Source organism: Cyprinodon tularosa, unplaced genomic scaffold, assembly GCF_016077235.1.
Source record: "Cyprinodon tularosa strain WSP-4 unplaced genomic scaffold, ASM1607723v1 ctg14, whole genome shotgun sequence".
Classification (NCBI taxonomy): Eukaryota; Metazoa; Chordata; class Actinopteri; order Cyprinodontiformes; family Cyprinodontidae; genus Cyprinodon; species Cyprinodon tularosa.
The window spans coordinates 356,617-375,887 of NW_024038220.1; the positions used below are offsets into that span (position 1 = coordinate 356,617).

The window sequence follows — 19,271 nt, forward strand, 5'->3', positions numbered from 1 at the left end:
CAACATGCCAATCCAGGAGCCAAGTGTCAGGGAGGGAGAGGGGCCAAATTTCAGCTCTGATTAGCGTTATGACAGCGTCAGTAACGTTTATCAGAAATGGTTATTTTGTGAATTAAATATGAAAAAAAAAAATTATAAAAAATGATATAATTGCAAACCACTTTCCTAATTTATTTTAGTTTGCTTCTAGGTGTGAAATCTGAGTAACTACACTGCGAAAAACAATCTAGAAATAAATAAAGATTACTTAAATTAAGTGTATTTATCCTTAATTTGAGTAGGTAAGAGGATTAGCCAATGGAATGAGTATTTTTACCCTTGAAATAAGATAATTAGATAAAATACACTAAAAATAAGACAATGCAATTGTCTTTTTATTATTTTAAATGTAAATGGTTTTGTTCCAATGGCAAAGTGTCTCACTTACTTCCTCAATTCAAGAAAACTGCACTTATTTTAAGAAAAAAATGACTTATAAAGATTCACATTTTTTGCAGTATATTGCATATGAGTATGTGGGGTTTAAATGTGAGTAGTGTCGTGTTGTGTTCATCTTTCAATTTGTCAGCAAGAGCTGACACTGAAAATAAAATATTATGCATGAATGAACAACTGTGGGGAAATGTTAAAATGCCTAAAATTTATACAACACTACGAGCCCTAATATTGCCAGCTCTTATTTGTTTGGACAAAACCGTCCGGGAGCTGCTGGCCTCATCTGTCCGCCTGCAGCCTTTTCTTCCCGGGATCCTCTGAGCCTCATTCCTCCCGGTGGGTCTCCCGTGCAGTTGCGATGTAGTTCTTATCAAAGCCCTCCTGTCTTGTTGTGACAGCTCTGATATTGTTTATTGAGGTGGATGTCAGCTTTAATTAGCAATCGATATGGGGAGCGTTTGCAGAGCGCGTCTCTGACGTCAGCGCCCATTACCGCCTCTCATTGGGTCTCATATTCCCGGAGCCTTGGCTAATTATTGGGAGGTTCATGTGGATAAAGTAGAGCTCATCCCTCCCTTCACATCATGTCCCCCGCTCGTTGGCCACACTCACTGCATGCTTTTTAAATCCCCGTCGCCGGCCTCCAGACGTCGCCTCCTTTTGCCTGCGGGATGATGGACAGCAGGATACTGGATCCACCTCACGCCCAGTTCGGAGGCTCTCTCGGTGGGATGGTGGGCTTCCCGTACCATCTGAGCCACCATCACGTTTACGAATTAGCAGGGCATCAACTTCAATCTGCGTCCGCGGTTCCCTTCTCGATAGACGGATTACTTAATGGCTCCTGCACGGCGTCGGTGGGTAATTCCAACCCCCTCTTGTCTTCGGGTTGCGGGATGAATGGAGATAATCAGCAGTACAAACTGTCAGGTAAGCCTCAGCCTCAGCACAATGAGCCCTGCTGGAGGTTGGCCAGCTGTGGGGAAGGAAAACAGAAAGAAACAAAGGCTGGATGTTGCGACAAGTTATCTTCTCCGTGGGTTTGAGAGGCATTCTCGCCTCCCACATTATTTTCCTCATCTAACACTGAGGATTTCCTGAAGAAAACCAATATTTTTCCTCCTCAGTAACTATGAAACAGCTTTTGTTTACAATGAAAGCTTCCTGCTCTAAACAAGGGAACAGAGGCGACAGCATGTGTTGCAACATCATTAAACTTTGCTAAATGTAAAGAATTAAATAAAAGCCATAATAATGTATATATTTTAGAAAACATATTCCTTGCTTTGTTTACATTTTGTTTAATATTTCTATGCTGCCAGATTCGGTGGACCCAGACAAAGATAGTCCTGGCTGCAAGAGAAGAAGAACTCGGACAAATTTCACAGGCTGGCAGCTGGAGGAATTAGAAAAGGCTTTTAATGAGAGTCACTATCCGGACGTGTTCATGAGGGAAGCTCTGGCCCTCCGATTGGACTTGATAGAGTCAAGAGTTCAGGTAAATACCCATTTAATTGTCTATTTGGTTTTAAATGTGTCCTATTTTGCTGCTTATCTTTATTTGTTACCTTTTATGCTGAAAATTACACAACTATGAATAATAATCCGAATGGAGATGAGTATATTATTTAATATCTAGGGAGAATATTTATTTTAATACCATACGTGATAACTAACGTTTGTCTGTGTTTTTTTTGTCCTAAATCGATCAAATGACACCAGAAATGTTTTTAAAAAACCTTTGACCTTTGATGAAATAACAGAAATAGGTGTAGGATGCTTCTTTTTACTGTTACTTTCAGGAAGTATTCCAGCACACGTTCAAACGAAAATGTATTTTTCGTTTTTGAAATTATATTTAAAAAAAAGAAGAAAAAATAAATGCACATTTTGCCCAATTATTTAAGATTGAGAGGTTTATTTTCCCATGTTATCCCAACTTTTATTTGTTTCCTGTGCACCGAAAACAAAAATAGTTTATGCATATTAAGTTACTTTAGCACAATTGTTTCATTCCATCCCCTGCAAACATGAAACAATTGTTAGACTAACTAAATATGAAAGAATGCATGACGTAAAGGCCTAATTAAAGGCCCAGAAAACAACACAAGAGAAAGGTGTAACCTCACTATTTGTGTAATTACCGTGTTGCAAAGACAGTGACACATTTTTGCTCCAATTAATTTGACCCTTGTCTAGGGGCAGCAGTGTCACGTGTTTTCACTTTCCTCCCCCTTTCTGTTTTCCAAGGTCTGGTTTCAGAATCGCAGAGCCAAATGGAGGAAAAAGGAGAACACAAAGAAAGGACCGGGTCGACCTGCTCACAACGCCCACCCCACCACCTGCAGCGGGGAGCCCATGGACCCGGAGGAGATCGCCCGGAGAGAGCTGGACAGGCTGGAGAAGAAGAAGCGGAAACAGGAGCGTCGGCTGCTCAAGTCCCAGAATAAGCTCCTTTCTGGGGATTTATTTCACACCCCGGGCTCGGACAGCGACAGCGGGGTGTCACATGTGACCGACAGTGACCACAACACATGCCCACCCTTTGACTCAGTGAGCGGGAACCAGTCGAGGTGCGACCTCCAAAGCCAGAACCAAAGACACATAGACCGGGAAGCTGGGGGGTCCGAGCTGGACTCGCCTGACCTCAGCCACCGGTCGAACCTGTGCTCCGGTAACACCAACAGAGCCTCCAGCCTGCAGAAACTCAACCCGTTCAGCGTTGAGAGCCTCCTCTCGGACTCCAGACCCAGGCGCACCCCCGCGGCCTTACCCTCCTCCCGGCCTTTGATAGGGAAAGGACACTTCCTGCTCTACCCCATCACACAGCCGCTTGGATTCATTGTCCCTCAAACGGCCCTGAAGACGTCAACGACAGCTGCAAACTGTGAAGGAGACCCCCCAGCGGACGGAGAGCGCTGCGGCGCCTCCCCTGGATGTAGAAGCAGCTCGCCGGACGCGCAAAAAGCAGCTCAGGTTGGAAAAACCAGCCCGTCCAGGGCCGCCTTTCCAACCGGACAACAGAGCTCTGTTATTTGCAGCGAGTCGACTTTTGAACTTATCGACTCGGACAAAAAGGAGCACTTGGAGCACACTGACAACCCCGATTCTCACAGTGACAGTCCCACACAATCAAACCCAACAGAAGACGTAGACATGGAATAAATCAGAAAAAAACAAGCCTCTACACTGGAAAAAAGAATTCTAGAAAAGTCGTTTTTCTTAAAAGAAGTGCATTTTTTCATGAATTGAGGAGGAAAGTGAGACAATTTGCCAATGGAACAAGACAATTTACATTTAAAATAAGAAAAAAAATACATAGTCTTATTTTAAGTGCTAATTATCTAATTATCTTAATTTAAGAGTAAAAATACTCATTCCATTGGCAAATCATCTTATTTTTTTCTTATATTAAAGGCAAATATACTTAATTTAAGAAATCTTGACTTATTTCTAGATAATTTTTCCAGTGTAAACAACACCTTTCATTAGGCCAAAGCTTAACCACATTTAACTTTTACCCAAACCTCCGCAGACATTTTGAACACTTTCCTCCTTTTCTCCTTTTTCCTTTCTTTCTGCGAGTGTGTGAGAGTATCCTCTAATGTGTGATGACATGTCAGAAAAAAACACAAGACCAACAAAAATCCTCAAGACCTGTAAGAAAATTATACTATTTATATATGTAAGGTTTTTCCTAAATAAATCTATTGTATACAAGCACCTGACACCCGTGTGAGATCTTAAACAGCAGCGCAGGACTACAGTACAGTGGGAAGGGGCTTCTCCTAAGAAAATCTTATGTTGTACTTTGTATATTGCCTTAACAAATTTATTCATCTATAAGCCCCCGCTGAAATGAGGTTAGGAGCCCGAGGCGAAAAGGACCCGCTCGACTCCTGCAGAGTTTTGATATGAAAGTAATTATTTTCCCGGTGGCTACTGCAGGGGGATTCAGTTTATTTTAGCTCAAAGGGGGTTATAATACATTACCGATTTCTAGTGATATGAAATCACATAAACTTCCAAGAATAATAGAATTAGCATGAAAAGGCCTGGGTGTCAAATTGAAATAGGAAAATAATAGCCCCGGCAGCTGGGAGTGTGTGTGTTTGTGCATATTGGATAGGAGATGGGGATTCGTGGGGAGGCATTTTCATGAGGTTTTTCTCTCCTCCCTCCCTCTTTTTCTCTCTCTCTCCTCACATTGTCAGGGGCCCCTTGTAGCAGGGCTATATTAAGATAGATGTTCGATGATATCCCTCATTGTTCTGTCGCTTTACATTGATGTTTCTGTGTTATCAGCCTATTGATCACGCGTCGGCTGTAATAGGACGGGCTGAGGCAAACGTGCCTATTTACAATAGCAGAACACATTTGTTCTAATAGGGCTGCCGGTCCCCGGGGAAGCCGCACAGGATCTGGGACATCTGCTCCCTCCTTTTGCAATATTAGCAGCGCTGACCACAATATCAAGCCGAAGGAGGCGCGCAGGAGAAACCAAAGACAAAATAATGTCAGAATAAGTTAAAACGCTTAAAAAAACTAAACAAAAAACATGCAGCTTTTAGAGCTCTCCTTGGGTCTTGATTTGCAAATAAATTGGTGATAGCCAGCATTATGTCTGAGCCGGTGCAAATGAATTTCTAAGCCAGTGTCCCTTTTCAAAATATTTACATAAATTTCAACCCATGCAGCTGTTTGCTCTAGGAAGCAACGTCTTATTAGGTTGGTGGGTGGGTTGGGGATTTGGGTAGCATGGGGCAACATCAGACACAACCATCATGGCAGGCGCAAAAAATCATGCCCGCCTGGCTTTGGGTTGAAGGTGATTTATAGATCTGGGATCATACACTGCAAAAACGGTCTACGCACGAATTTCTTAAATTAAGAGTATTTACCCTCAATTTGAGTAGGTAAATAAGGTGATTTGCCAATGAAATGAGTATCTTTACGCTTAAAATAAGATAATATGAACTTGAAAAAGTTTTTTTCTTATTTTAAATGTAAATTGTCTTGTTCCAGTGGCAAAGTGTCTCACTTTCGTCCTCAATTCAAGAAAAAAATGAAATTTTTTTTACAGTGTAGTTCTCTTATTGTTTGATTTATTATTTTTCATGTAGCTACAGACATTTTATACATTAGTAAACGTGGATTAAACTTCAAATAAATTAAATGTATAATTTAAATAAATTACAGGGTTTGTACATACATTTTGCAAGGGTTTTTTAGTAAATAATTGTGAAAAAATCAGGTGCGCATTTTCAATCCAAAACGCTTTGAGAGAAAAAAAAAGCCAAAGTTGTTCCACAAGATTCAAAAAACAAGAAAAAAAAATCTCACACAAGGTTTAAGGATTATTTACCAATTTGTGAAACAACCCTTTACAATCATTTAGATGTATGTTTTTCATGCTATTCCTATGCTTTTTTTTTTTTTTTTCTTGGGACGTATGCCCAGTTCATCCATAATTCATTAGCGCACTGAATAGGAGTATCGCTGGCTGCACATTGGTGGCCTAAAGGTGAAATTAGCGATTTGCTTAAGTAGTTAAGCTTTTCTTGCCTGAGAGCTGCACGCTGCATGATTCAAGACAAACTATCAATCGATATGCCCATGCAGCCTCCAGGAGATGTGTCCTCCCATGAATCATACTTTATGAATTCAATTTATACCCGGAGAAATTTTCAATTTGAACGCCGGATCATTATGGGAGAGTGTAAATTGTTTTTGCTCTATTATGCATCGGACGCCATCATTTTTCTTTCTAATTACGGCGGTGTCAGGTCGGGCTGTCATGCAGACGCTGATTTTCAATTTAACTGATCATCATGCATTCATTTTACCATTTGATAAATCTGCTATCTGGAAGCTCCTCCATGCCCGGAATGCTAAAAAGAGAGGCGCAGATTGGGAGAAGTATTAGGGGCCTGTATGCCGCAATAAGTGCAGATCAGGCAGCTCATTTAGCACCTCCTGGTATTTTCATTTCCATTTCTCATTTCCAACTCTCAAAGGAGGAAAAGCAGCCCAAAGGCAAAAAGCTGGTAGGGTTTTCATATCAGGGAAAGACAGAGGAAAAAATCGACCAAAACGCCTTGTTTTCAACCACCCATCTCCTAAATTAGGATATCAAGCTTAATTAAGGCTAATAGAGTTTTCTCACTGCGTGTGTTAGTTTTATTTAATAGAAACAAATTTGCTCAATTAATTATGAGTGTGATGTAAAGAGTCTTCTTTTCAACATTGCCAAAAATTATCATCTAAAAAAAAAAAAAAAAATCTAATTTCCAAAGTAAATGTTTTTGTTTGGGCTGCAATCTCATTGTTTTATGACAGGGGAGGAAAATTGAGACAATTTAGAGGAGAATTGTTAGTTCCGCCACTGCCAAAGAAAGCTCATAGCTTTCTTTCTGCAGGAATCATCTCCTTTTGAAAAAAAAAAAAAAAAAGTGCAAAAAATAATTTTGCTTACTTTCTGTTCAGGTGTAACTCAGCTCATATGGACAATAACAATCTTTTGCAATAAATCCATCCGTCTGTACAGGCTCCTCATGTGCGCTTTGTGTTCCTGTAAGAGATCTCGGAGGGCTCAGTTTGGATAAGAACGAAAACCCGGTCCCTTAAAGAAAGAAAAAAGAGACTCTTGATGAAATAAAATGGCACTTGACATTTGGCTTCTCCTGAAGAAACCCTTCCATGCCTTTTCGGATTATTTTACATCTCACACTCAATAATGCGCCGGCGGATTTAATCATTCTTATCTTTCCCATGCATACCTAGGATAAGCCTGAAATTACCATCTGCATTGATTTCAGGACAACCCTTAAAATTATTTTAATTAGCTCTAAACACTTTTCTGTTGAGCTTCGACTTAATTCCAAGAAAAAAAATAATAATCTACTAAATTTTTGCTGAGTTACATGGTTGAAGTGCAAAGTAAAATATAATAGTTTTGCTGAAGGTACAAACACACAGATTAAAAAAAAATATATTAAAAAAGTAAAATGATTGAAAAGAATAACAATAATAAAAGAAAAAAAAAAAAAACTAAACATTACCAAACTTTTTGGTACAGCTAAAACTTGGCTGTACTGAAATCAAATTTACACAATCTTACTTGTTTTTTTTACATGTCTATAACTTTTGAAAATATTTACTGCTGGTAAGAGACTTAATATAATATTAATATTTAATATAATAATCCATATTTAGTTTTTAACTTATAAAGGGAGTTCTTCCCCTTTGATATTGTAATTCATTTTTCATTATAGAAGCTCCATATTATTTTGAAAGGGCTTTGGGGAAGGAGTGGAGTATTAGTCTCATTCATACAATAAAAGCATATGCAACCCTTTTAAAAGGAAAAGAGTGGATTTGCAGTTGTGACAAAACTTTTATGGATCTTTGAATTTTTTGCAAGTTTTTAGTTTAGACAATTTATAGATGTTAATTGATATCCAACGGTTAAGGGGATTTTACAAAAGCCACTTTGAACCAAAAAAAAAAAAAAAAAAACACACACACAAAAAGAAAATTTTATGCATTTTTAGCAGTTATTGTCATTCCACATAAATAAGTAATATAAGGTAGATCAAATTTTGTGTAAATTTTGATATAAAATATATTTGTGGGAAAATTAATTGAATGCAGCCCAGATCTATACTTGTGGAAAGTTTTGATATTTTTCCCTCAACTATCAGTATTATTGTGATATATTTCGGCTGTGCTGCATTAAGTCTAATCCCCTTAGCTGCTAATTTTTTTTCTGATATAAAGACAGAATTATAAAAACTAAAGAGATGAACAATTAAGAAATGCATGCTGAGCTCCATGACATCAATCCGCAAAGGAATCAAGTACTGTGTAAAAGACAGCTCTACTCTATATGCATTATAATGAAAAAAAAAAAAAACATATTTTTAAAGAAAGGACTGCATTCCTTTAAACATCGCTTTCCCAGGCTGTTCAACAACCATACATCTAGCATCAATAGTAAACAGCAATTACGAGTCATAGCTGTATGCACAAAAACAATTCAAACTTCTGCTATCTCTATATACAAGTGGCAGGGATAAAATCAGAACAATAAAATTAAACTCTTCTCCACTTGGCTCTGGTTCCAGGTATGTGTAGGCTAACTGGGAAACTAATCAACAAAACCATGGCAATGCCTGAAACAATTATATAAGATGGGTATATAAATAGCTCAGCATCAGAAAGAGAGTCAAAGAGGTGCATTTGATAACATGTGGCGTCACAGAAAAGATTAAAAATTTGATTCCAATATTTTTCTTCACCTGTTACAGAGGATTGGATGAAAACGGTTCAAACAAGGCTCAGAAATATTGATCTGGCTTATCAGTCTGTGCCTTAGCACCACTCCTCAACACATGCTACAGTCTACAAGGATATAAGAAGCTGTCATAGTGTGCAATATCTCAGTTCTGCTTAATATAAAGCCTTGCATGTTACATTCAGCAAAGAAAAAGACAAAATGTTTCAGAGGCCTCAAAGGTGTTCTTACACATAGTCAGCATGATGTATTGCAAAAGAAAAAAATATATGTAGTATTTTAATGCCCAAAACATACAATACAATTGCAATTTCTGAGCTGCGGTTAAGTACATGCATTATTTAAACCATCTTAGATTATTCTGGATTGAAATTCTTCTGCCAAAATTTAGATGAAAAGTTGATGAGGTATTTCAACAATATGAATAAACTGTGTGGAGTCAGACATGTAAAATGATAGACTCTGGTAATTGAGGACTGGAATTGGACAAATTTGCTCTAATATATCAAAATATAGTAAGAGATGAGAAAAATTACAACTTTGTAAAATGGGTAAAAATATGACAATAGTGCTAATAAATAAATAAAAATCTTATTAATCAGAGATATTGTGTCCATTTGCAAAAAAATTGTCATAACAGTAGCAAAAGCATTTATCGGGTTATTAAGAGCAAAGCGAAATGTTGGCTTCCATGATGTCCACAGATATGCTGCTGTTTTAGTACCTAAGGAGGGAACTGAAGCACCACAGAGACGAAGGAATGGACATGAATAAAACTCACCAAAAAGATTTAAATTATAGCATGTTCTAGCTGTGAAGACACAAACAGCTTAAAATATTTTTAATATCCTACTGAAACTGTAAAAAATATTAATTTCTTTCAGAATTAAACTCCTATATGAGGTTAAATTCAAAGAAGAATACTTCGGAGCTTGAGAAAATCCATCCTTGTACTCGGATCCTTAAATTTGGTTATTCACTGGAATCACCAATCCAAATCTCTAAATACAGTGACATACCGGTACATTTTCAGGAAGCAGTTTGGATAAAGTAAAATAACTTCAATGCGTCCTAATAACAAGATGAACACTTCATGTAAGAGAATTATTAATAACAAACCCACTTCCAATGAAATTCAGGATTTGCCATATGACAAGGCAGCATATCCTCACCAGATCCACCCGGTGCTGCTGGAAATGCCAAAGCAGGTTATGAGATAAAGAGGAAGTAGTTAGGCAGTCACTTAGGAGCAGTTTTGGTGTAACAAGAGTTTGAAAGCAACTCTTGATCCAAGACGGAAGCACGACATTGACAGAAAACTCGAGGCTATAACTGCAATCAGCCTAACTTCTAAACGGTTTGGTATAACATGTGATAACCAGTAGCTATGATTATCCAGCTGAGGCTTGAGCTCTGGCTCTAGAAGAATCAGTTTGGATAAGTAGGAGGTGAAGTACTGCACTCACCAGAAGGATTTCAGTTCATGTGGAAAAGTACCCATTCTCAATCACAAGATGTAGGTAAAAATGTTATCGGTCATGAACCGTGAGAAAATGTATGAAATAGGATATGAAGTAATAAGTAATGAGGCACATTTTCCTTTATTTTGTCGCCTGAAAAGACGAAAAACAAACCAGAGCTCTTCAGTGTGCATTTTTTCTGAGGAAAAATATCAAACAACAATAAAAGTAAAGATAAACAGGCCAATTCTGGGGTGCACATTTTATTAGTTTACAAAATAAAAAAAAGTATTTTGTTTTGGTTCCATAACACACATCTTACTACTCCTGGCTACAGATGAGGACAAAAAAAGAATGCTTTGGCTTATGTACCTGGTTGTTTAAATTTGAAACTGCATATAGCTGTAGAGACAATTGTGTAGGCTGGGGAAGTCTTTCAGTCTTTGAGTTTTTTGGTTCAATAACATATTGGATCATTACAAAAAAAACGGTAGACAAGACGTTCCTCAGAACAAGGAACTATGAGGGGGCTCAATCTCAGTGGTGGGAAGGGTCAAGCTATCTTTTTTCGATATTTATGTCCCTAATGCCTTTGGAAGCAACATTTCAAAGAAGACCAACTATGAACGACAGAACTAAAAAAGACGGATGGGTAAAATCCCCTCTGGACTTAAAGAAAAGCACAAGACTGGCAGCAGGTATGCAGGAATACTCCGGCAACATGGTATTGATTACAGCTGGACAGACTGGAACAGGGTGGCAGCTTATACTGATGGTATCCTCCTGTTATGGTTTTATTTCTAATTATTTGCAGGTGTGCAGTCAACATAGACCCTTTCTGTTGACTGTGCAAATGGTTCTTTTTTAGCTTTTTATGTTTGTTATCTGCCAATTAAAAATCATGATGTTAAGCATAATGTTTACATTTGTTAAGACTAAGTAAAGTAAAACAAAATAATGCAACGGACACCATCCTTGCTAGAAACCTTAGCTTAGAAGAAGAGCAAAATAGGTTTGCTGGCCTTCTTTAAAACGTATGAATAGATTTTTACTGAATTGCTTTTTTGAATATAGTAAGACACAAAAAATACATTTATGAACAATTACAACCACCTTAAATATTTTGTACCATATACGAAAAGTAAGTACTTGAAGTAAAAGAATACAGTCATGTAAAAATAAAAATAATATTCATATATAGGTTCATATATACAGTGATTAAAAGTATTTGAACACCCCACTATTTTGCAAGTTCTCCCACTCAGAAATCATGGAGGGGTCTGAAATAGTCATTGTAGTTGCACGCTACTCTTAAAGACAATCTAAGAAAAAAAAAAATCCTGAAATCAAAATGTATGATTTTTGCCTTTGTTTGCAATTACAGAGGTCAAATGTTTCCTGTACTTTCTCACCAGTTTTGCGCACACTGCTGGAGGGATTTTGGCCCACTCCTCCACACAGATCTTCTCTATATCAGTCAGGTTTCTGGGCTGTCTCTGAGAAACACAGAGTTTGTGCTCCCTCTAAATATTCTCTATTGGGTTTAGGTTTGGATACTGGCTAGACCGCGCCAGAACCTTGATATGCTTCTTACAGAGCCACTCCTTGGTTATGCTGGCTGTATGTCATGTTGGAAGACCCAGCCTCATCCATCTGCAATGTTGTAACCAAGGGGTTCACCGAAATCTCGCACTACATGGCTTTGCTCACCCTCTCCTTAATACAGGGCAGTCGCCCTGTCCCATGTGCTGAAAGAACACCTGCAAGTATGTTGCTACCACCCCCTTGGTTCACAGTAGGGATGGTGTTCTTGGGATGGTACTGATCATCCTTCTTCCTCCAAACATGGTTAGCGGAATTCTGTTCTATTTTGGTCTCATTTGACAACATGAGTTTCTCCCATAGCTCCTCTGGATCATCCAAATGGTCATTGGCAAACTTAAGACAGGCCTTGACATGTGCTGGTTTAAGCAGGGGAGCCTTCAGTGCCATGCATGATATCAAAACATGATGTCTTAGTGTATTTTCAACAGTAACCTTGTCCCAGCTCTTTTAAGTTCATTGTCTCAGCTCCTTTCAGTTCATTGACCAGCTCCCTCTTTGTAGATCTGGGCTGATTTCTCACTGGGCCGATTTCCCCCAGTGAGATCTTGCATGGAGCCCCAGCCCCCAGCCCGACAATCATGTTTAGCTTCTTCCGTTTTTTTTTTTTCTTTTTTCTTTTTGAGTTTTTCAGTACTAGGACCACAGGCCAGGTTCGAACCTGGGTCTGCAGTGTCAAGGACTAAGGTTGGTAATTTCCCTATAGCCCTTTCCATCCTTGTGACAATTTTGTCTCTAGTGCCTTTGGACAGCTCTATGGTCTTGGCCATGTTAGTAGTTGGATTCTTACTGACTGTATGGGGTGGACAGGTGTCTTTATTGAGCTATCAAACTCACATAGGTGCATATGATTTAGGATAATAATTAGAGTGGAGGTGGACATTTCGAAGGATCAACAGGTCTTTGAGGGTCAGAAACATAAATTTAAGAGTTTGTGACATTTCAGAACAGGGAGGTGAATCTAATGCAGTTGGAATCATCCCAACAGTACAAATCTTTAGGTGCAGCTTGAAGATGATTAATTGTAAATGGTACATTTTGATAGATAAATGTGTAAGGTCTTTTGTTCAGTGTTTACAGGATATGAAATTACTTAGAATAGAATATATTTCCATATCTATCTCTCTATCTATCTATCTATCTATCTATCTATCTATCTATCTATCTATCTATCTATCTATCTATCTATCTATCTATCTATCTATCTATCTATCTATCTATCTATCTATCTATCTATCTATCTATCTATCTATCTATATATCTATCTATCTATCTATCTATCTATCTATCTATCTATCTATCTATCTATCTATCTATCTATCTATCTATCTATCTATCTATCTATCTATCTATCTATCTATCTATCTATCTATCTATCTATCTATCTATCTATCTATCTATCTATCTATCTATCTATCTATCTATCTATCTATCTATCTATCAGATGAGTTTGTTTACATTGGTAAAGAGAACTAAATTATAAAATAATATCCCATAACCTAACAATGTTCTTGCTTCTGCTCATTTTATTTGACCTGTGAAGACAAGATCAGGTCCACAAAATATCAATGCTCGGATGAGTTTTTAAGATTCTGCTGGGACATTACTCATTGTTACTGCCTTTATGGGGCTCTGAAGGTTAAGGTCTTAGTCCATCTCTACATCCGTGTTTCAAGCCTTATCAATGGTTTCTAGCTGAACTGAAGCTGTTCCTTTAATTTAAAATCATTGGCTCAGTTTTGTGTTTATTAAGGTTAACAAAGCTTTGGCACATCTATTCACTGATTTCTTCTGTGCATGTACCCACCTCATAAATGGGTTCATATTCCGTTGGTGAGATTGTAATATAGAGGTATGTGTAGTATTTTGGTTGAACCTCTATAATCCAATACTTATATTACATAAGGTCAAGATTGTAAAGTTGTTGTTTTTTTCTATATTTTTTTAGCAAATCAAAATTTGACTCATAAGCATAGAAAATGTTTTATTTTACAACTAGTTTTATAACCAAGAACAAAAACAGAAGCACGTATATATTAAAGAAATAAATAAACGATTTGATTAATTATTGTTGTTTAAAATAAGGATTTTACAGGTGAAAACAGAAACAGAGTAAAAGGAATGAGAAATTATCAGGCTGTACTTTATGCCGGCACATGTCACTCTCATATTTGGGTATCAAAACATAAAACCATTCATGGTCACAATTCTCTGAGAGAAAGCTGGGTCTAAACCAGTAAACACAGTGCAAAATATATTTAATGGTTTCCATGCTAAACTGCAGGCAGGGGGTGTAAATTGAATGAGTCTAGACTGGTGAGACAAAAACTTTGCTTCTCCACAGATGCTGTTTCTTGCGATTAGTGAAAACTTGCTTTTCACAGTATCATTTAAAACATCGCATATGTTTATGCGCAGACATGGAAATTTGTGATCGAGACATGGAGGTGCATACAAGAAGCATGCTGAATCGCACTCTAAACAAAATATCAGTTATTATCTGGTGTACTGTCTGCATGTTAATGTTGTCATTGGGAGATTACTGCTCGGTGGCGATTTATTTAGAAATAGACAAGCTTTTTTCCCCTCTTCCCTGACTTCCAAGGGAATCTGTGCCCCTGAGGTTAATGAAGTGTGAAGTGTGAAACTTCTCGAGATGGGATGAGTTAAATAGTGTTCTCAGATGTTAAAGCAACACTGACCAAATTTATTTGTGTGTGTCAGTTCTTTATAAGTCCTAAATCTGGCTAACATTCCCCTGTGGGCCATCTGCCGACAGCACTGGTGCTTTTGCCACATTATGTGCTTCAGCTAGTCTACATTAACAGGCTGAATAACAGCATCTAAGTGAGCATTTGATTTAAACCCATGGAATTTATCCAGATTTGTTTTGCTGGCTGATGTATAAAATAAAGACTATAATGGGAAATTCCTCAAAAAAAGCTAACAAAAAAAGCAACAGTATTTTTTAATGATTACTATAGTTTTTAGATTAAAAAAAGTTTTTGATAATAGAAAATCCTAAAAAAAACTTTTAAGATAAGATTTTTTTTTTATCCTAAAAACATTTCTACCCACACCAACCTACTTTTGGCTGCAGTAATGGATATAACATATGAGCCTAAGGCACACTTCACTAATAGACATTTTTGGTTGCAATTAAAGATGGTTCCCATGAAGGACCTGACATGTCTGCTGAGGCAAAAGTCTAAGACTTTGCTCTTTCCTTTCGTCATTAAAGTGATATTGCAAATGTTCCGTGCACATCAAGGCCAAGACCTCAGATCTCAGTATTACATGCACATTATTTAATCCTTGGGCTCTCTGGTAATACTGACATGTACAATTTCTGTCATTAACGTGCCTGTTAGCTCAGAGATGGACCAGCTTCAGGTCCAGGCTTTCATTTAATGGCCCTGGGGGATACGCCATTCAACCGGGCCTGAAATATTACTGTTAAAGTGCTTTGAAAGAGCATGTTATGGCTCTGAAGCTGGTTAGATCGATCACATTAGGACTAAGGAAGTGTTAAAATTTGACAGCCCAGAAACATTTCAATACTGACACAGTGTGTATGAGAGCTCGAGGCACACTCCTGGAAAAAAAAAAAAAAATGCCTTGTATCACTCCTGTAAATGGGTGTGATTAGTCATAAAAGAGCTTATTGGATGGAGGCTAGAAGCAAGTTAGAGGTGATAGTGGGACAGAATCAATGCCTGTTTACTTCTCAGAGGTGTGAGCGAATCCATCAGCAGCACTGAGGATGGTCTTCTTCCCAACAACATATTGACAGGTGGGGGTGGGGTGGGGAGGCATTTAAAACACAACATTTACAGCTCTGCTATCAACAGGGCTTTCAAAATGAGCGATTAGAAGAGGAAAGATAATTACCATATCTGGGGTCTGGTCAAATTGTCTATTTTTCATAGGAAGGTTCTACAGTACACCGGTAAATGATCTGCTATTTACTGAAGTCAGCTCATTTATCAATGCAATGCCAAATCACAATAAATGCCATCACATTTAAAATACAAACAGGCCCAACTTATATCCAATTACAAATTCAAATCATATCATACAATTAATTATAATACAGTTATTATTTCATTGTCAGAATACAATTTAAAAACATACAATCCGTTTTATAAACATACAAAAAAATATGAATTTGTAATGTAAATTGGCAAAAAGTTATCTAACTAAGGAAACCCAGCTCATTGCATCAAATGATTGACTTAGTGACTGTCGTCCTCCTAAGTCAGGACATAAAGATGGTGGAATCGCGATTGCTTTGAGTCGTTGACTTTGCAGGAAACCATTATTCTGGAACAGGACAAATGAAGCTGATGAAGGTAATATAAAGGACTACATCTGCAGAAAGGGGGGGGATTGAAAGTTTAGGCATTTTGACCACACACATATCTGTTAATTCAAATGCATTTCAGTTTAACTTTAGTTATTTATCATTTTTAGGAGTTACTGTCTAACTACAGCATAAATACATAATAGAAAATACACCAATATTTAAGTGGCTCACATGATATCTGCATTGATTTGGTAGTTACTGATCGATTGATAATACTACTGATTGTTTTGTAAACTGAAGTCATATTTGCAATTAAGTAAGTGAACTGGCAGCCTTCAAGATTTCATACTAGAAAAGAAAGTTGGCATGTGATTCAAGCGATGTCTTTCAGGTGAGAACTTTCACTGAATTAAAATAGTTAATCTGGCGTCTGGCAACTCCCTTTTTACAGGAAGAAACTTTATGCAGAACAAGGCTCAGTATGAATAATAATGTTCTGCATCCAATTGGAGCCTGAGAGTAAAGGAAGTAGAAATAGGAAGGAGTACCTGAAAAAATAGTTAAAAAAATTATTGTCACAAATTGCTCAGACAAAGCCTCATCCACTACAACCAGAACTAAACAGAATGAAATTGGGTCATGAGTGCTTTGTTCCAGGAAGAAAAATGTCAAACTGAGAATTTCTCAACACTTTGCTTTCAGTTAAGAGACACGGTTTAACACAAGCCACTGGACCTTGTGTATATTCAAGAAAAGAAGAGAAATACAATACAAATTGTTGAGAATTGACTCGCAGTGTCTGTGTTCAGCTGGAAGGCCTAGACTTCAAAAGGGGATCTTCTGGATAAAGAAGAATGGATATCAGGAAACACATGATCTTAATAATATTTGGCCAAAGATATCATCAGATAGCAAGTATCAATAAAGGTACATAGTCACTTTATTTTACTTTTTTTAAATTTATACACCACTTTACTTGCATACAATATCTGTTATGACTGATAAAAACAGTGTGGAACCCCCCTGTAACCCCCCACCCCCCATCCACATTCTATTTCGCGTTATTTTAAAGACTATGGCATTAAGGAAAATCCTTAATGATCTAAAACATATAATATTGTGAACAAATAAGATATTAGTATTACGTCTGAATCAGCTATCACCTGCAAAGGTTTCCTGAGCCTCTAAATACATTTTCTGTCTGTGTCAGTAGGCTGCAAACATAGGAAACAGTATTATAGATGTCCACAGGCCAGTTATTGACGCACTTGATAAGGAGGGTAAGACATAAAACGTAATTTCTGAAGAGGCTGGATTTGTACAGATACTTTATGCAAGCATATATTGATAAGAAAATTGTGGTGGGAAAAGGTACATTGGCAACAGGAATGGCTGAATCCTTGAAAACATTGCCAAACAAAATCAATACAGGATAATGCTGGAGTCAGTCCTTCAACAATCTTTACACATAGACCAATCCTATATAAGTTAGAAATGTTGCATTCCTGGTGTCAAAAAGTAAATGTACCTGGACTAAGGAGAAAGAGTGTTGATCAGTGGTCCAAAGTCCTCTGTTCGGAAGAAAGTAAAATTAGCATTTTATCTAGAAATTAAAGCCCCAGAGCCTGAAGGAAGTGTGGAAAAGCAAAGAATCAAGGTTGCTTGAAGTCCAGCGTGACGTTTCTGATCAGATTTAGATGTCATGTTATCTGCTCATGTTGATTAACTATATGTTCTGAAGACAGCTATCTACTAGAAACTATTAAAGCATTACTTGCTTCCTTCAATTGGCTTCTTTATGTAGCTGCTGATTTCATATTCAAAAAGGACTTGGTACCTGCCTACATTGCTAAACATACCTAAAGTTGGTTTAGTGAACATGTTTTTTTTGTTTGATTGGCCAGCAAACCCTTAACATGAACCCCACGACTGACACAGGTTAATCGCTTCCATGCAGTGGAGGTTTTAGAACATATTTCCTAAGGAGCCTGGGTAGGGGCAGTGCATTTTCATGACATAAATTACAGCAATAAACATAAAAAAAAAAAATAAAAATAAAAAGTTGATCACTTACAATATATGGAGAAAGCCATAGGAACCAAACAGCTGCTTGTGCCTCTGCACTGAATGAAGAGAACATTTCCACATAATTTAGTAAATTTTTTTTTTTCTGTTGTTCAAACTGGACATTAATATCTTTGGCTTAAAAAATTTAAATATTACTCTATCTAAAATTTGAAATCCCTTACATTGGGATTTAGCGTTGCTAAATAAAAATCAACTAAAAGATCAAAATAAAACAATTCTTTAGAATGTTAGATCAATTCGGGAAACTTACATATTTTTTTATTTTATCAAATTGATATGAGTTTTAATTAAATCAGCATCAAAATGAAGTAAAACTAAGAAATTCAGCTGTAAACAAATTTCAGTTTGTTTTAATTTGTTTTGAAATAAGATCTCACAGAATAAACCCTTTATCCTATCTGTATATAACTGAAGCTATCAATTTAATTTAAATACTCAAAATTGTAAAGATAAAAATGAAATAGTCCAAAGAGCTATCAACCTACCTGTTCCAGTGCATATCACCATTACAGGCCCTTGTCTAGAAATTTCCATTTCTGCTCCTATGGAAGCCGAATTTCATTCTAAAGGAGTAACAGATTGCATAGAAATGAACATACATTTTAAAAGTATCATATTTTAGTTCCAAATTACCTTTTCTATTGGTCTTACTTAATATCATATTTCCCAAAACCACTGAATCTTGGGTTTCCGTTATCTGTAATCCACAATCATCAAAAATAATAAAATATTTCAATATTTTTGTAATGTGTATATATATATATATATATATATATATATATATATATATATATATATATATATATATATATATATATATATATATATATATATATATATATATATATATATATATATATATATATATATATATATATATATTCATAAATGAGTTACAGATTGTTTTTAGATGCACCTCTATTTTTTTAAAATATATTTTTTAGTTGCAGTATCTAGTTTCAGTTATTTGATGGTTTCCCCCTACCTACTGGTTGTTGATATGTTTATTTAAGGCCATTAACAAGCACCTTATATTGGGGTAATTCAATGTGTAAAGTCTGGCTCTATTCACTGCCAGTAACTT

General features: G+C 36.8%; 1 protein-coding gene across 1 annotated transcript; it reads left to right on the plus strand.

The window, feature by feature from the left end:
* The first annotated feature begins 969 nt into the window (after nucleotides 1-969).
* Nucleotides 970-3,719, plus strand: uncx (UNC homeobox). The gene is made up of 3 exons (XM_038278229.1): nucleotides 970-1,365; nucleotides 1,758-1,933; nucleotides 2,686-3,719. Exons 1-3 carry the CDS (start codon nucleotides 1,107-1,109, stop codon nucleotides 3,598-3,600), a joined length of 1,350 nt encoding a protein of 449 aa, XP_038134157.1. The 5' UTR covers nucleotides 970-1,106; the 3' UTR covers nucleotides 3,601-3,719.
* Nucleotides 3,720-19,271: the final 15,552 nt, after the last annotated feature.

What these genes read in the sequence shown, in the direction of transcription:
- uncx (XM_038278229.1), top strand. Translation starts at nt 1,107, where the DNA reads ATGATGGACAGCAGGATACTGGATCCACCTCACGCCCAGTTCGGAGGC. An exon ending in TCAGCAGTACAAACTGTCAG is followed by an intron (nt 1,366 to 1,757) that starts GTAAGCCTCAGC and finishes CTATGCTGCCAG; the next exon opens with ATTCGGTGGACCCAGACAAA. An exon ending in TGATAGAGTCAAGAGTTCAG is followed by an intron (nt 1,934 to 2,685) that starts GTAAATACCCAT and finishes CTGTTTTCCAAG; the next exon opens with GTCTGGTTTCAGAATCGCAG.